The sequence below is a fragment of the Poecilia reticulata genome, chromosome 4 (assembly GCF_904066995.2).
Source record: "Poecilia reticulata chromosome 4, P_reticulata-male-v2, whole genome shotgun sequence".
Classification (NCBI taxonomy): Eukaryota; Metazoa; Chordata; class Actinopteri; order Cyprinodontiformes; family Poeciliidae; genus Poecilia; species Poecilia reticulata.
Window position 1 is genome coordinate 27215960 of NC_088833.1, and position 18174 is coordinate 27234133.

General features: G+C 40.3%; 4 protein-coding genes across 11 annotated transcripts in view; 2 read left to right on the forward strand and 2 right to left on the reverse strand.

Annotated features, from left to right (window-relative positions):
- The window catches only part of cyfip1 (cytoplasmic FMR1 interacting protein 1), a 33394-nt gene extending 32465 nt beyond the window's left edge, over positions 1 to 929 (forward strand). Inside the window, exon 31 of the mRNA XM_008407624.3 lies at positions 295 to 929. Within this exon, the coding sequence (XP_008405846.1) occupies positions 295 to 459 (165 nt within the window). The 3' untranslated portion in view covers positions 460 to 929. The remainder of the gene's footprint in view (positions 1 to 294) is intronic.
- On the reverse strand, positions 878 to 7250 carry nipa2 (NIPA magnesium transporter 2). Of its 3 annotated transcripts, none has more exons than XM_008407628.3 (6): positions 7026 to 7250; positions 6197 to 6418; positions 4592 to 4648; positions 4252 to 4342; positions 3869 to 4029; positions 878 to 3045 (listed from the first exon to the last, which is right to left on the reverse strand). In XM_008407628.3, exons 2-6 carry the CDS (start codon positions 6333 to 6335, stop codon positions 2390 to 2392), a joined length of 1104 nt encoding a protein of 367 aa, XP_008405850.1. In that variant the 5' UTR covers positions 6336 to 6418; positions 7026 to 7250; the 3' UTR covers positions 878 to 2389. The 3 variants fall into 3 exon arrangements, with proteins under 3 accessions (XP_008405850.1, XP_008405848.1, XP_008405847.1); XM_008407626.3 differs by having other exon boundaries at positions 7035 to 7247; XM_008407625.3 differs by lacking the exon at positions 7026 to 7250 and adding an exon at positions 6521 to 7006.
- Positions 7251 to 8253: 1003 nt separating this feature from the next.
- nipa1 (NIPA magnesium transporter 1) lies at positions 8254 to 12197 on the reverse strand. Of its 3 annotated transcripts, XM_081606612.1 has the most exons (6): positions 11934 to 12197; positions 11756 to 11836; positions 11597 to 11687; positions 10935 to 11092; positions 9949 to 10184; positions 8254 to 9819 (listed from the first exon to the last, which is right to left on the reverse strand). In XM_081606612.1, exons 1-6 carry the CDS (start codon positions 12055 to 12057, stop codon positions 9676 to 9678), a joined length of 834 nt encoding a protein of 277 aa, XP_081462738.1. In that variant the 5' UTR covers positions 12058 to 12197; the 3' UTR covers positions 8254 to 9675. The 3 variants fall into 3 exon arrangements, with proteins under 3 accessions (XP_081462738.1, XP_008405851.1, XP_008405852.1); XM_008407629.3 differs by having other exon boundaries at positions 8254 to 10184; positions 11934 to 12191; XM_008407630.3 differs by having other exon boundaries at positions 8254 to 10184; positions 11756 to 11803; positions 11934 to 12185.
- Positions 12198 to 12720: 523 nt separating this feature from the next.
- herc2 (HECT and RLD domain containing E3 ubiquitin protein ligase 2) overlaps positions 12721 to 18174 on the forward strand; it is a 61522-nt gene continuing 56068 nt past the window's right edge. For 2 of the 4 annotated variants that reach the window (XM_017304347.2, XM_017304348.2), the window contains exons 1-2: positions 12954 to 13271; positions 15710 to 15818. In XM_017304347.2, coding sequence (XP_017159836.1) covers positions 13264 to 13271; positions 15710 to 15818 — 117 coding nt within the window. In that variant the 5' untranslated portion in view covers positions 12954 to 13263. Of the gene's footprint in view, positions 12866 to 12953; positions 13272 to 15709; positions 15819 to 16957; positions 17197 to 18174 lie in introns of those variants that run through there. The other 2 variants (XM_017304349.2, XM_017304350.2) reach the window with 2 other exon arrangements.

Genomic DNA, 18174 nt, shown 5'->3' on the forward strand with positions numbered 1-18174 from the left:
ACTCATTCTCCATTTACTTCTGCTTTACTTTGACTAATGACTTAATAAATTGCAGATACTTCACATTTCTATCTCCATCTTTAGCAAACATGAGTAATTATGAGGGAAATCAGAACTATTTATTACCCCCATTGACTGTCTTCAAATAAAATATGCTGCAACTCACATCGCTGATTCATCATGACAAATGAGCATGTAGGAAGGCACCATGGGAAATCACTAGTTTGTCCTAAACGTAGGTGTGTATTGATGTTAAACATATGTTAACGTGGGGCGTATCTGTGTTTCCTTCAGCCTCTAAAGAAGATGGTGGACAGAATCCGCAAATTCCAGGTCCTGAACGACGAGATCTTTGCCATCCTGAATAAATACATGAAGTCTGGAGATGGAGAGAACATGCCGGTGGAACACGTCCGCTGCTTCCAGCCACCAATCCACCAGTCGCTCGCCAGCAGCTGAGGCGCTGCTGCTCCTCCACTCGTACTTTGGGTCCGCTTGTGGGTTCCAAACACCGTCAGCATTCTCCTCTGTTTTCCTTTGGCCTTCAGTAGCTAAGGACCATTAACTGCGATAAGGGGCCACTGTTTGAACGTTTTGATTTTTGTTTTTGTATTCACTTGTGCCTTATAAGAATAGATACCGACCTTTTTTGAAAGAACTATTCTTTTGTACTTGCAGGTAGCTGTAGTTCAGGGAGGGAAATTAGTTTTATGAGTATTTAAGGGTTTGCTGTGGTGGAACATTAAAAGGGTGAACCTATTTTTGAGAAAGAAAAAAAATGGTCATTTTGTACTGTCTACATGCATGCTCAAACATTTTAAAGATTAATGAGAAATAACCCTCATCCTTATTATGTTAAGCAAATTATTCACTGTGCCTTGTTTGAAATCTTTTAATCATTTTAATTCAATAAATATGTAACAAATCTGTTTTTTGTCAAGAGGTTTTTTTTTTATGTAAAAAGTTTCCCCACCTACCTCCAGATAAGACTCCAAACATAAATTACTTTGAAGTATCACAAAAAAACGTCAATTATAGTGACGTTTTTGTCAAAATGTCATTGTCAGCAGGTCCTCAAACCAGAATATATTAGCTTTATATTTTTGATTCATAGAAAGAAGGTCAGTGTGTGAAAATCCATGTACATATAACAAAGCATTTCTTTAGAAAATATTTACAGAGCTACAGAGGAATGCAGGTCAGTTAAAGCCAGGGTAGGTGACTTTTATAAATGTTTTTGTTTTGCATATTTATTAAAACCATCACAGTCGTGACAATATAGCATTACAGATAATCTGAAAAATAAAATGGAGCTCCTCTGCCTTCTATAACTAACTACTGACTTACACAGCTCAGTGGTCCAATCAGAGCCAGAGGGAGGCCCTTATCGCTGTTATGCTACAGCTTTCTGTCGTCAGCAAAACTTGTCATAAATGCTAAGGCTAGTTAGCATAGCCTCAGCTGACAGATTTTCCTCGAATGGCAAGTTGTTTCTCCACCATTAGCGCATTTAGCAGCAGCGTGTTACGGCAGTATGATTTTTTTTGCTTGCTCTATTATTTTATCGGCTGCACGCTTACATAACCATAACCACAACAGATCAACACCCTTAACAAGGGTACAGAATAACGCATGACTTAAAGCAGAGCTTGCGCTCCATTATTTGCCCCGGTGTCACACATAAAAGGGCAATATGTATTTACCAACCATATAATGTCATTTAGAGCTCAATAAACTATGTTAACTTGAGTTCTATAAAAACGCTACATGTGTACCACTTAAAATAAATTGTATTTCCCAATTTAACGCCTTGAAATTGGGCCTCTTTCTCTTTAAAAACACCTGCTCTGTATGAAACCCCGCCTTCAGGAAGTCATCACAACATGGCTCCTCTATTATCCCTAACTTTTTTTTTTTTTTTTTTTTTTTAAACAGCGTGACAACAGCGTTCTCAAACATGCATAAGAGTCAAGGCAACACTTCAGGTGTACTTTTTCATGAGGGAATAACTTTATAACATGATGTAAAGTTCAAAGGTCGTTTCTGACTGGGAGTAGTGCATTCCTTCAGAGGGCAGCAGTAGCACTAATATGAAGTGGAGGAGCTCGATGTATTCACAGATTATCTGTGTCATACTGCGTGGACCTGGTGACAGTTTTAACCAATATGTTAAAAAAACTTTTTCTTATAAGTTACTTACCCCCAACTATAACCAAATATGACAGTCTGAGTAAATTAAGGCAAATTAAAACAAATACAATCTACTGGTCCATCCGTGTCCCCCTTCCTCCGCTCACAGTTGATTGTCTCATTATTTTAGAAGCTATCGGCACCAACGCAATGGTTGAGTCTGAAGACGAAAAAAAAAAACAAAAAAAAAAAACATTTATTAAACATCTAAAGAGGAAGTCATTGCTCCGTTCCTCCTGGAGATGCTGTCGAAAGGCAAACCCCTGTCCTCCATGTCCTCTGAGGACTCGTCCTGCAGCAGTTCATAGTTGGTGTGCGCGGCCGAGCCGTTGGCCGCCGGGGCGCCGCCGCGTTCCTCCTTCCTGATGGACACGGCCAGCGTCGCCAGGCTGACGCTGATGTCTTTGAAGGCGTGCAGCAGGAAGATGCCCACGATGATGGTGAGGAAGCCGCTGAGGGTGCCGATCACGTCGCCGGCGCCCATGTGCTCCCACTCTTTGAAGAGGATGGCGGAGCAGGTGAGCACGGACGTGGTGAAGAACACGTAGTAGATGGGCGTCACCAGCGAGGTGTTGAAGATGTCCAGGGCCTTGTTCAGGTAGTTGATCTGCGTGCTCACACAGCCCACCAGGCCCAGGAGGAGGATCCAGGCCAGGGGGTTCTTAAACACGTTGACGCCGGCGATGCCCTCCTTGATGGCGATGCCCAGTCCTTTGACGCAGGACACGGAGAGCGCCCCGATCACGGAGCAGATGGTGATGTAAACCAGGATGTTGGTCTGACCGTGGCGTGGGGAGACCACAAAGATGAAGATGAGAGCCACAATGATGACAAGAGTGGCGAAGAACAAAAACCCTTAAAAAAAATGTAAAAATACAATGAGGAACAATCTTTTTAAATAGTATTCAAACCACAAACATGAATGTATTTTATGTGCTAGAACAGGCAAGTTTCTCAAAGATTCTTTTTTTATACGTTCATATGTTAACCTCATATGTCAAGAGGTCTTCTTCTTAATCTTTTACATTCTGGGGTTTTTTTCTGAGGCAAAAATTTGACTTTCACTCAGCCGCAGGTTGGTACCGCAACCTGCAGCTCCGGTGCCACTCTTTACAGCTTCCACAATGGCTCTTGTTAACTTCTGACTAATAATTAAGAAAAAAACAGTTGGTGTTTTTAAATAAAGATATAGCAACAAATGCAAGAATTTTTTTTCCCTGCAGTATTTGCACTGAATCTCCAGAAAGAAAACATATGACACCAACAGTATCAGTGATATGTTTTTGATAGGTTGGAATCTGTGCTTTTTTAATAAAAAAAAAAAACAACCTCTTGTGTTCTTTACTTTAAATCCTAAACAAAAGAAATAAAACACAGCTTTAAAAACAAACAAAAAAAATCCTAAAGTAGATATTTTGTCTAAAATATTGTCTTTTTTTTTTTTTTCAAAAGCATATGTGGCATTTGTGGCTCTAAACCAGTTTTTTTATTTTTTTTTTTGATGTCTTGAGAGCAAAAATGTCTCTTTACATTGCAAGTCTCGCTGTCCCCTGTGCCAGATCAGCAAAAGAGTATTGCATGTGTGAGGCTGTCGAGCAGAAAGTTGTGGAAAGCTTTAAGGCAGCATTAAAGCTCTTGTGTGTGACAGCGCCGTTTTATTCCGCTGAGTCATCCCTACCTGGGTCGACCAGCTTCTTGGCCATGGCCTCCAGGCTGTCGATCTCCTCCTCCTTCGGCGCATGAATGACCATGGTGGTGGAGCCGAGGATGCTCAGCAGGCAGCCCAGCTTCCCGTGCAGGTTTAACCGCTCAGTCAGGAAATATGAGGACAGCACAGCACTGCAACACAAAAAACAACCAATACCCGTCATGGAAAGTTTAAACCTAGGATTGCACATGTTTGGAAACAAACATACAAGGTTCCACACTATGTGTTACTTGAGTTCATTTACTCAAGAACGTACTGAAAAACAAGAAAGAGCTATTTGTTCCAGTTTCAGCCGCACGATGTTTTTTGATAAAACGTTTCGGTGTCGAGAGCACGTGATGAGGCGTCTGTACCTGACGAGCACGCTGAGGGCTCCCAGGGGCGTGACCAGGGTGGCAGGGGCAAAAGCATATGCTGCGAAGTTGGCTGCTTCCCCAGCACCCACTGGAAAAAACCGACCAAAATACCAAAACGTTAGCATGCAGTCAGAGCATGTCACAATAGAGCCAGACGTGGGGAAACAACGCAATACTGTCTGAGGTTTGCCACACTGCAACAAAACTGAGCACCAACACACTGACTGACCCATGTCACTGAAGCCAATCTGCTGAAATATTTTTTTAAATATATATAGCGCTACAGATTTGGAAATGTGATCAAAACCATTACAATAACACAAAGCTTATCACTTACTTGACAGTAAACCAGCCCACCACAACCATTCTTTAAGATACGCATGACCGCCCTGCCCTGTAAAACAGAGAAAACTGGTTTTATTACTGCTTAGCATATCAATAAATAAGAGAGGAGTGAATCAAGAAGCAACCTCACATCTAAGAAGAACTGAGTAAAAGAAAATCAACATAAGGAGGCATCAGAGAAGTTTCCTTCCCCCCCCAAAACCACCTATTTGAACAGCGGCCATTTTGCTTGATCCTTTGCACTTTGTGTGATTTGTGCAAGTTTCCCAAAATAGAAGACTTAAATTCTTACATATTAGATTATTACTAGACTGGGTTTCAATTTGCTAGACAAGACAGGTCACACTGGACCAGCCTGGCCTTTCAAAATAAAGCTTACAGATCCCATCATTAAAAAAGGGGATAGAGTCTTATAAGTCATATCAGGAGTCGGCAACCTTTACAATCTAAAGAGCCATTTCAGCCCTCACTCCAGTCCATCTAAATAAAACTTTAGAGATGCAAATGTTACATTACATTACTTTTATTTTTTTCTGGGTTTTAAAATACACAAAAACATAAAAACTCTGGAAAACGTGAGGATTGAGCCATTTTTCTTGTATGGGATTTTGATATTTGGGGAATATCTGAAATAAAAATTACTACTTATACTTTTAACGTCATTCTATTGTAAAAAAAAAAAAACCCAAAAAAACCACAATGCAATTATTTCCATACATATACATCAACTCCTAAAACCTGGATTTATTACATCTTTATTAAAAAATCAATTGGTTCTTTAGCATTTTTAGTCAAATTTATTATTATTATTAAACCTTGGAAGGCCTAAAGAAACACTCAGAGCTCTATGTTCGGATGTCTGCATTAGATCGCCAATTTTCTTAAAATAAGGCGTAGAAATACTCTTCCAAATAAAAGCCTCAATGTTTCATTGAGACATTATTGCAAAAGTAGGTTCCATAAAACTAGAGTGACTAAACCAGTAATTAAGATTATGTTTGGATCCTAAGTTCTTCAGGGACCTGGACAAAAAAAAAAAGACAGAATCAAGATGATCCTCACACTAAAAGCGTTGCTCTTTTGTAGGTTTGACTATAAAGAACGTTGTTTAAAATTCATATTAGTTCATTTATGTTACACAAATGCTGTTAGACACTGCAAACCATTAAAATATCATCCAGTCTTCATTACACTTGCTGTCTAAAGTGCATTATCGAAACAAACCAAAGGAAGAATCTTCAGATCTGAGGAAAAGGTCAAGTGAGCTATTGATATTAATGATTACCAGGAGTTGAAAAGACTCTGTGACACACACACACACACACACGCACACACACACACACACACACACACACACACACACACACACACACACACACACACGCGCACACACACACGAACATACCCTGCTCCAGGGAGCTGGTTTAAACACGCCTGTAAAACACAGGGCAGGGATTAGCGAGTTTCCTGACTGGTCCGACTTCTGGTTTGGCTGTCAGCGATGCACATCAGCAGCAGGGAGTGCCTTAAGGGCAAGCTGACAAATTCAATCAGATATGTTGTGATCTGGGTGTTACAGAGAGAAAGCGGCCGGTACCTGCCCGCATCGATCCCTTCTTAGCCAGCCTCAGAAGACCTTTCTTCTTCAGGATGAAGCTTCCACCGATGAAGATGCTGGAGCTGATGGCCAAAGCCAGGCCGATGTAGAAATCGTACTTCCCCCGGTCCTGACCCATGGTGATCCTGGATGTGTTGGAGTGATTTTTCACATCTACCACCAAGCAGGGAAGATGCTCACCAAAGGAGCAGCTCTGGCAACCTGGATGGGGGGAGGGGGAGTGGGGTAGTTGAAAGAGCACAATAAGAAACAACAACACAGTTTCCTCACACTTCACGTCCATCCCTTACAGCGGGAACCTACCGGCGGCACAGGACACATTACACAGCGGAAAACCATAACCTGACGCGTTGAAGAAATCCATTTAGGGCGCAGCGCGTTAAAGAACATGTAGTCCCCTCTGCTGCCTTATCCCATACAAAGACATGAGAGACTGAGCATATCCAACCGGTTGTCTGAGTGTTGTGCCGCCACAGACACAAAGCCTTGTGAAACTCGGTCAGCTGCTATGTAAATTAACTTATTTCAGGAGTTTGGAATCAGGAAGTGGCATTCCTCTAATGGGAATGTTAGGTGCACCTTGATAGGAAGCTGAGGAACCTCGGGTTATAATTAAGGCTCTATTACCAACCAATAAGCTGCTTCGGCAGTTGCTCTGACGCGCCTAACCTATAATTTGACTCAGCTACAAATAAGTGGATACAGCGAGCTGAACACGTTAGCTGAACACCATTAGCATCACAGCACTCCTAGCTAAGCCACAGGAGTCATTGTTAGCGACAAGCAGCGCAGTTTGATAAGTCCCCACCTTAATTACCTGCTCAAGGGCGGCTGTATTTCCCCCCCTCTGAAACAAGCGAACAGTGACTGGCCAGCCTGCGTCTCGGCTCTGCTTTGGACGGTCACATTCTGTTTCCTCCTTCTTCAACCAGGTACCGATAGCGGCCACTGGAGGACTGCCGCACCACGAGCTTCTTCTTCTCCTTATCAGGGCAGAGCGGAGACCGTTGAACTGTGTGCCCTCCGCAGGCTGAAACCCAGTACCACAGAGATCACTTACAGACGGACAGGGAACACAACACCGACTCCACTGGGTTCTACATTACAACTAAATGACAGAATCAGTGTAAAAGCAACTTAAACGCTTTAACACCTTAGGAGAAGGCAAAGAAACGAAGAGGCGGCTCAAACGAACACGAGGCCATAAAGAGAATATGTACACTGCTCAAATAAATAAAGGGAACACTTAAACAACACAATATAACTCCAAGTAAATCAAACTTCTGTGAAATCAAACTGTCCACTTAGGAAGCAACACTGATTGACAACGGGGACCCTCATCGGGTCAGTCAGTGTTGCTTCCTAAGTGGACAGTTTGACTTCACAGAAGTTTGATTTACTTGGAGTTATATTGTGTTGTTTAAGTGTTCCCTTTGTTTTTTTTAGCAGTATATTTTATGGCTGCTATAAAGGTTGGTGTTATGCAAAATCGACTTTTTTTGAGATTTATATTTAAAGAAATATGACGTACATATCATACATGACATTATGTCATATAATAATGGCATTCCCTCATCAAAATCATACAAACATACTCCCCCAAAATAATCAGTTCAAAACTTTATAATTAAATACAAGTTATCTGGATGTGTTACGACGACTCTGACGAGGCCTGGAGGGAAAAATCAACCTGTCACTCTCAGATGCTGGTATGTTCAAATTGAGCTTTTTGATCACAACAGCAACAACTGACTTAAAAGTTATGTTTTCGAACCTACAATGGTGGAATCATGCTGAGGATCTGTTGTGCTGCTAGGAGAATCAGTGCACCAGTAGTTGAGGTATGTGTACAGTATTTTTCATTGTATGCATAATTATAACCAGAGGGATCCAGAGTTAACATTTAGAAAGATGAAAAGTTGTTTGCTGTGAGAACATTCCACCCTGGAAAGAGGAATGTTCAAATGAATCAGTAAATGTTGTAACTTCATATGTAGAAATCCAATTGACACTGTAACAAGAAAATCCCACAGGAGAAAGCTTTTCAATTAATTTATTACATGTAAAATCAATAAAGATTACAAAAAAAACCATTGTAATAAAATTAAATAAAAGTGTAAACCATCAGCTTTAAAAATCCCTTCATCTGACTGAAACGATACAGTTGCTCTTCATCTTTTATGCAACACCGGTGCTCAAGAATCATCAGCTGAAATGACTCTGAATAATTCAAAAGGCACAGTTCAAGTCCAAGGGTAGGTAATGCCTTAAGTACCCTGTGGGGAAACCCTGTAGATGAACCAAAGCAGAGTGATTTCTTTAGATACGACTAATGCAGGCACTTTGATAGTAATTTGGAATGAACTGACAGATAAAGTTAGAATAACAGCGAGAATAATGGCTTATGTTTTATAATAGAAAAACTAGGAGTCAATAACAGAATACCAATTCTGCTATTTAGTATTAAAAGGAGCTTTTAATACTAAATATTAAAACTAAATATTCATTGAGTTAGAGGGGTAGTATTAAAAGGAGCTTTTAATACTAAATATTAGTATTTAGACCGACTTATGTTAAGTGGAAGGAAAATGACACATGATTTTCAAACCTTTTTTTAAGCAAAAAATATGGCTGTTGCCAGATAACCAAAGAATGTGTGAGTTAGTTGATGCCACCGGCCCAGCTTAGCTAGACTGAGAGAGGTTGAGCGGCTAAAGCCTTTCCTCGGCCTACATCCCCCAGAATGCTGTGTTCTGGATCAGAATTCAGTGACATTATTGAAAATTCTATTAAAAGACGTATTATGTATTGATATTGATCACATTGTATATATATTGTTATTGGTCTATTGTCCAGCTCTATTTCGCTTGTAAATATCAAACGATTGACAATTTGCCAAAACGAAGGAAATTTGAGCCGATTTCTCAGTGCACCCCTACAAGAGACCCGTATGGGTTTCATAAAAAGGCACAACCCTTTGATTTTTATTTGTGTAAATAGCCACACCCTTAGTAAAACAAGGCAGTGGCACCATCATGATTCATTGAGTTAGAGGGGTGGAGAGTATGTCACGTGTGATCATAAAACATCTTTTTTCCTCTTCCGCATGCTGCATTACTCTACATTGGTCTAGCCGATAAAATGCATAGAAGTTTGTGGTTGTGCTCTATTAAAAAGTAATAAAATTCTAGTTACATCACCACTTCTGCAAGGCACCGTATAAAGTCCCTACACTTCCGTATTCCTGTACAGAACGCCATTTTGCTCCCTAACAAATCCCACCCGCTGTCCGTTAAAATGCTCACAATGTAATCAATGCTTTCCTCCTCACACTTATGTGGTCAAAGGTCACGGCTGACTGTTTCATCTCACAGCTTTGGTCATTTAAAGGGGAGGTAGTGCAGAGCAACAGAGTCTGTGTCCTGCAAAAACAAAAAAAAAAAAGCACCATAGCACAATTAGTCTGTCTTTTTCCCTTCCTTTTTCTCCTTCCAGGTAATCACAGCTTCCTGGGAGATTCGAAGGAGTATCACTCCCACGCACACCGTTGTCAGGCCGCAGAGCATGGCGAAGCTGTCGGTGACCGTGAGTCCCATCCACTCCTTGAACAGAAGGGCAGAAGCGAAAATCACGGTGGACGTGAACGTCACGTAGTATATCGCTTCAAATATGTTGGAGCTGTAGCACTCCAAGGCCTTATTGATGAAGAAGAACTGGATCAGTATGCTGACCGCCAGCGCCCCCAGCAGGCCAAGGAAGAGAGCCACGGTGCCGACGCTTGACTGTCCTTCGCCGAACACATCAGGAGCCACCAGGCCGAGTCCTTTGCTGCTTGGGACGGTGAAGCTTCCCAGAAGCGAACATATGGCGACGTACACCATGATGTTGGACGTCCCGTGAGCTGGAGCGACCCACACGATCAGGGCGACCAGGGTCAGCACCACAAGCAGGATGTAGGTTACAAACACTGCAGGAGAAAAGAGTAGATGATTAGTGACAGGGAACGCCATGTTTCATTAAACAGTGTTAGTAAGAGTGAAAAAGAGAAATGTATGACAGCATTATAGATTGAAAAAAGAGGATTACATTTTTGCCAAACACTAAGAAATTTTTAGACTGAACTCAGTTTCTTTTTCTAGAAAAGACAAGAAAGTTTCTCAGATCCAAAAGTCAAACATTTGGAAGAAAACGTTTTGACTTTTCTAAAGTCAGAATTTTGGGATTAATCTCAGAAATTTAAGAAAAACCTTTGAGATTTTTGAGTTTCAAAATCTCTGACTTTTGAAACTTCAAAATTTCTGAGGTTTTTTTTTTTTCAAAAAGATTTTTAAGATTGACCTCAAAATGTAAAGCAAATTTTCAACTTTTCAAACTCCGAAATTTCCCAAGTGATTTTCTAGGCAATTTCTAATATAAATTAAAAAATTTAAGGTTTATTTTTTCTTCAAATTTTTGACTTTTCAAAATCAAAAATACTCTATTTGACCCCAAAGGGTAATTAAATGTTCTAAATCATCTTAATTGAAATTCCTAAAAGAGTTATTATAGATGGTGATGGTTGTTGGCAGGAGAGATCTCCTCCTTTTCCATTTTCAAGCGCAGACATTTTTTTGTTCTTTCTAGAAATTTTTTTTTTGCTTTTTGGCAGAAATGTATTCCCTTTGTCTTGTTCTATCTACAGTGGCCCCAGTAAGTAACCAGGTGTAGAAATTGTCACCTGGATCTGACAGTCCGTCTTCAAGCTCCTGCCTGGACGTTGCCACCGCTTTAGGGGCATGAATGATGAGCACGACGGAGCCGCAGCAGCAGATGATGCAGCCGAGCTTCCCCAGGACGTTTAGACGCTCCTCCAGGATCCAAGAAGCCAGGACTGCTCTGCATCCCAAGAGAACATTATTACAAACACAGAGTCCAAGTGGTCTTGCAAAGGCCTTTCCATCAATTCCAGTTTTTCACATTGATAGATGTAAAGGCGGACACATGATAACAGATAACCTGTTTTGTTTTGCTAATAGACAGAACTGGTCAATAAGGCAGAAGAAACATTATTTCTTCTATGACATCATGCAAAAACATCGCATGATAACTTGCGATACTATCGTGATGAAAATACTTATGACGATAACTATTTATTTCTTCTTTTTTTAGGAAACTGTATGCAGTTATGGCCCCACAAACACAAATAGTGCTCTTAATAAATATTCCCGTTTGGAATGTGCTACTTTTGAACACCAATCACATATTCAGTGTGACACAAACTGCACACAGTAACTGCATTTTCACATTTTCAGCTGCCCTGTGCCCTCTGAGGAAACCCATCACCACAGTATGATGCTGCCACCACCAATTTGGCCAGCATCACTCATGGCTGATGCTTACCCAAACAGTACTCCAAGGGCCCCTAAAGGTGTAACAATCACAGCAGGGGCCAGGTTATACGCCAGGAAATTCCCAACTTGACCAATGATCACTGAGAAAGCAGACGGGCGTGAGATCACAGGCGTTTGAGGAACAAAACATTCTTAATGTCAGACTCACTGCACAGCGTTCCACTGCACCACACCACATCTGTAAGGTACGAACACCCTGCAAGACATGAATGACCTCTGACTGCGCCGCCTGAGATTGCACAAAACTTTGTAATGCATTTGTTTAGTAGTGTCACCACTTTCACGTATTTTTCCGAGAATATCTATGCTTGCTTCTTGCCCCCTACCTTTGTCACGAGAACGCAGTATTCCCTTTTTCTGAAGCACAAATGTCGAGCCATTAATAAAGCTTGATATTACGGCTATTGCTATCCCCAGCGGAGCTCCAGTCAGCCCTGAGTTATCGGCCATTGCTGTGTGCTTTGAGACCAGGGTTGCCAGATCTGACCGACTGTTTCCAGCCCGAACACAACGTTAAAACACGCTCCACACAAAAAGCAGCGGCTTTTGGTTGTCGCTTTGTATTTTGGACTTAACTCTTGGATCAGGGAGAGACTATTGTTTTTTTTTGTGGTGCTATCATGTCCTTTTAAGTCTTATAAAAGTTGCATTGGGATTTCTGTTTTACAGTGCTGGTGCAGAGTGACATTTGATTAACCATTCACTGATGATGTCATGCTTGGAAGATTTTAGGCATTTCAGAATAGATGAATAATATAAGTGCAAAGCACGGGATTTTATTAAAAAGTTAAAGTTTTTTGCTCTTCTGTCTCACAATGACAACTAGCCCTCATTTTAACAGCCCTCCAAATAGCCTGTTTTTCTCACCCCAACGTGTTCATCAGCCCGATTTCCCAATCTGGCAACACTAATTGAGACATAAAGCGCTTCACTGAGCAACACTGCCACGCAGTGGACAATTTTCCCTCAATCCAGGTCAACTCCACCTCTTCAATGTCCCGCCTCCACTTCAAAAGTGGCGCGTGGTTTATTTTACACCGCTCACCCGCGCGGGCGGGGCAGAAACTGACTGCACACACCCCACATCGGGAGTAGAGGTGAACCAGACCTATCGCATCTAATCTAGCAGTCGGTATACGTAATTGGTTTCCATGCCTCCTTATCTGGTCCAAGACCCGTCAATCAAATCCATTATGAACGTCTTGTTAATGCAGTAAAGCAGCTGAGGGGACCAGAAGAGCTTGACAAGTGACCGCAGGTAATTTATGAATATCTCGTATTGGTTTGCGTTGTCTCGCAAGACTATCCCGAACGCGGTGTTCCGCTTCCTTTTAGCGTCAGGTCTGCAGGGATTCTTGGATGACGGAAGCTAGTTGAGCAAGGGAAAGCTAGCGTTTTGTAAATGTTAGCTGGTTAGCCGGTGAATTGGTTAGCTCCTCCAGTCCCTGACTTGAAGCGTACGCTAGTTAGCGGTGTAGAGCGCCCTACGGCTGCGGTGATGCTGTGTCAGAGGACGGTGTTAGCCGCTGGAGGAGTCTGCTGTCACACTTGCTAGCAAGCGAAAACCACCGTGCCTGTGCTAGCATTCACAGCTTTCCTGTTTTCATGTAGGCTCATAGCTGCATATATTCCTGGCCTTAAATCACGGGGATATTCATGAAGAGGTATGTAGCATAAACAGCTTATAAGTGTCAGTGTTTTTGAGTAAGTTGAAGGTATTATCGCTCATAAGGTTCATACACATGAGGGCTAATGGCTTTGTGTATAGCCATATGTCAGACATAGCAAGTCCATATAATGCTTGTTTGTTTTTTTGCTTATAGCAACGTTTTTAACCCGTGTCAGGTGTCCCTGTATGCATAAATGTCATTGAATACTGACGTGATGCCGTCCATTGTTTTCACAACAAATGATAAATCCTCCCAGTTCTTTACGCCGGTGTGATAATATGTCATGGCCTTTGAGTGTTGGCTCAGGGTTACCAATTCTCACACTTATCCAGTTAAGTTTCACTCCTAATATGGAAAGTGCCTACAGTTAAAAGAAAAACTTTTTTTTCCCCCCACCCAAATTGCTGTTTGTGGAAATATAGTGGTTGTTGGACTATTCTATTTAAAGGTCCTGATGCTTCAGAGAGAACCTGAATATATTGCACATTTTTTTGTTTTGTTTTTCCCCTGTATTAGTATTTTCTAAAGTTGAAGTCATGAGTGTAAGATGTTGGAATACTTTTTACAACTTAATAACAAATCCGATAACTGTGAAGCACATTTGTGATATAAATGTTATAAGAGACTGGAGTTGCTCAATGTATCATATTGCAGTTGTCATTGCACTATCAATTTGTGCAATGTCACAAAAATAACATACTCCTCAGAAGCAATGTTTATTTGGTTATTATATTTCAAGTGTTACCCACTGAAAATCTGCGTGCCAATAATATTTTTGGCCTGCCTTTACCTTCATTTTTTTATTTTTGCAATACTCAGTAATGATTCTGAAAATGCACATTTTCCTAATATTGTTCAACCCTCAACTTTTCTTTTTAATAAACTAGGGATGCACGATATATCGGCATCAACAACTGTATCGGTCGATGTTGGTTATTTTTTAACACATCGGCATAATAAGTAAAACTACTAACAGCTGATGCTTATTTCCATCTTGTTGCTGTTTATGTTTGTGTTTTAGGGAGGGGTTTGGTCATGTGCCTGGTTTATATGACAGTAATGCAGCAGAGGATTGTGGGGGTGTTTTAACTGAAGCAATGTCAGTGGTGTGGTCATTTAGTCATGTCATTCAAATGTATATAATACTGGTTTTTGGCCTTAGATGCAATATTAATATTGGATATCAGCCCTAATTTTCATATCAGACCACCCCTATAATGGATAAAAGTTTCAGGTGCCTTATTACCACTGCTTGATTGAAACACTTGGATACTTGATGATAGTAAAGAGTAGTCAAGTCATTTCTCACCTTTGCCAATTCGTACCCTTGTTCGTAACTACATGCTGCTGTTTCCTCCCACTACTTGTCCTTTTTCTTCTTGTAAAGAAATCGATTTGTTGGGGTGCCGTGGTGAAGCAACCTTCTTAAGGAGGCCTTAGTCCTCGACGCGGCCGTTGAGGTTCGAATCCCGGCCTGGTGACCTTTGCCTCGTCTTCCCTCTCTCTCTCATTTCCTAATATCCTGTCTGTTTCAAATAAAGGCCACTAGAGCCAAAAAAAAACAACAACACGTATGTTCACGCATATTTAAACCTGAGTTTTTTAGTTTAGGTTTATTTGTGTTTAAACGAATCACAAAAGTATGGCCTTTTTTTTTTTTTTTATCTAATGAAATTTTACATGTAGTATTCTTAAAAACTTCAAATTATACCCACTTTGCTTTTCTATTTTTTATTTATTTTATTTTATTTTTTTGGTTCTCTCTCTGTTCCCCAATTTGACCCTCATGACCTCTGATCCAACCAGAATGGACCTCCAGACTTACTGGAACTGCATACTGTGACATTTCCCTAGCGATATACTAGAGGACATGATAGAAATTTACTTTTAAATTGGCACATGTCAAAGTGCCTATGAAAGGTCTCCATGGCGACTGTGAAGTGACACATGTAGTGTATTGAAACATTTCGTGGCGAGCCAACGAACATCGGTTTGTCACGAACAGTCAGTGTCTGATTCCTAGTTGTCTGTGAGGAATCTCTTGATGAAACGTCCTTTAAGATATTTTTATTGAGATCAAACTTCTTCGCCTTCCTTTGAAAACTGGCAGTCCTCTCTGCGTCATCCTCCTGGTGATTAAGGTGTTGTGTCCTCTTTGTCCTTCTGTCCAAAATTATTAATGTTACCAGTGTTAAAGCCAGACGTCGCTGCTTTCCCACCAGCAGACTTCATCAGTAAGCTGCCTAGCTACATCTGAATATTTCAGACTGATGTTGTCCAAACGTCTGTCGGTCGTTATCCAGCTGTTCAGAGGACGCCTCGTACTTTGGGGAAGCGTAGACTCCCAAAGTGAAGAAAGTGGAATAAGCATGCGTATTAAACATGGCATTAATATACGTTTCATGTGTAACGGAGCTCTTCGCATGTTGCAGGTTGGCTGCGTTTGCAGCCGGGAGAGAAGAGGGGAAGATGCCTTCTCCGTCTTTCACCCTGGATGCCCAGCTGAGATTTCATGACAAATGGCTGAAGATAGACTTGCAGGTATGTAACCGTGGCGAGGTGCTGATCGCACAGATCGCCGGACTCGTCTTGAGTGACTTTATCAGCCCCTGGCTGCGCTGTGCCATCTTTAAAATGACCACACAGCCACGTTTGTTTCCCTTAAATCTCATTATTCTGATAAACAATCAGTGGATGATGTCCAGAACGAATTGATTATTACATAAGCAACATGTGATTGATTAGCTCCTGCAGCAGCGCGCTCCTGGCCCGATAGTTTTACTGGTATTCCGGGTTAAGATTTGAGGGGGAAAAAAAGCATTGAGTTAAATTCTGATTTTATTCCAGCAACATAATCTGCTGGTGAAATATTGAATAAATCACAACCTTTTGAAGCAAAATGTTCCAGCGTAGAGATAAACTTCATGTAAGAAATATTATGTGTATGCCTGTGAATCAATTAGTGACATAATAAATTGAAATGAGATTAGTGTGTTTTCTTTTGAAGGGCAATTTTGTTTGTAGAGACTTTATAATCATTTTATTGATGGTTTTGGTTGTGTGTGTTTTTATTTATTGTTTTTGGTTGTTGTGTTTTGTGTATTTAAAATATCTTCCACTTCTAGTGTGAAGTGTTCTTTACAAAATCAAAGTTCATTAGTCTTTGAGAGACTGAACTTTATTGTGCCATGACATTGCTAGAAAATGGTCTCAAAGTGACAATATTATCGGTTATCGCATAATAAACAGTAAACGATAATATCGCTGTCATTTCTGGGACAATTTATTGTCCAGCAAAACTTATTGTGACGGGTTTAATTATCTGTCATTAAATGACTTGTTGCCATGCTGCCTGAAACTCTTATTGTAATTGATTAGGGTGTTGCACAATAAGTTTCTTATAATATTTTCACATAGTCAATTTTAGGTACAATCTGAATTTTGTTTTGTTTATCTGTAAGCCATAATCATCAAATTTGTAAGGATCATAGCAAAAGTGCTACTAGAGATTTTTCTCAAAGCAATTTTTTTACATAGATTTTTTTTTCTTTAACAATTTAATAAGGCCGTGCTTTTCTGTCTGTTGTCATAATAAAAAGTGAGATTCATTTGAAGCAGTTTTGCTCATTTGTTTTTTGACCAGAGTGGCCAATAAGTGCGGATTCCACTTTTGAATAAAACGATCGGAAGGACGACGTGTTTTCCTTTCTTCAGGGCTGTCTTCGCTATACAGACAAGTTTTGGGAATTTGTCTAGTTCAATGTCGACATTTTTGACTTTGGCTGTCAGTCAAATGCAGTGCTGACTCTGACAGCTCATGCAAACCAACACCTAGACTAATCGAGTACCGGAGTCCAAATGTCAGACGGGATTTCTTAAACTCTCCTCAGCTGTTTGTCCACTTGGTTGAATATTGGAGGTACGTAACATTGTGTTCCCTTCACTTAGACTAAATATGGATGTATTTAATCCTCTTGCAAAAGTAACAAAAGGTGACTATTTTAAGACTGTTGAAATTTTGAATATTGCAGAATAAGTTGTTTTCTTTTATTTGTTTAAATAAAACATTGAATATGTTTTATTTTAGGTGCCAGTTTCTGAGGCGCACCAATCAGAATATTGTAGTCAGTTTCTGATTTCTGTAGTTTTAAATGTTTGAGCTGCCAATAATTACTGTAGTTCAGTTTTATTTTTTAAATATTTTCCAGTAATATTTTCATTTCAACTCGCTATGTCATTATTTGCCTTTGGGACAGAATCAGCCTCAGTGTTTGTGTAGCAATACCAGCTTTGACACGCAGTTTTAATATTTAAAATAAGTTCAGAGTTGTGATTTGAAGCAATTTCAAAAGATGGAAAACGTAGATCCTCACGTTAATTGAGATTTCCAAAATGTTGACGACTTTTCTAAGGCTAAACACAATGAAGTACAGAAATCTTTCTGTGATGCATTCAGCCTTTCTGTTACTTATGAAAATTCTTGCTCTCTCTCACCGACTTGTCAGGATAAACTGTTGACCATGAAACTTTTATACCATTTCGACGTTTCTGCCTGGTTTCTCACCAGTCGGGACCAAATGGATAAAAATCATCCGATTCCAGACACGTCCCGTTTCTCGGTTAATCTCCAGTCGTTATGTTGTAACGTCGAGAAATCCTAATTGTGATATAAACATGAATAAATATGATGGTTTTAAAGTTGGCAGTAAATTAAGTAATTTATAATTAAGCCTGTCACAGTAAGCAATCAATTAGCTGCGTCATCAGTTCAAATGAACTTGAAATTGTCCATTCTGATTATTAATATTTTTTCAAGAGTAATATAATTTACAGAAACATCATAATCCATGTTATTTATTGCTTTAATTGTCTGTAGTTTATATTTGTTTACGGTTGT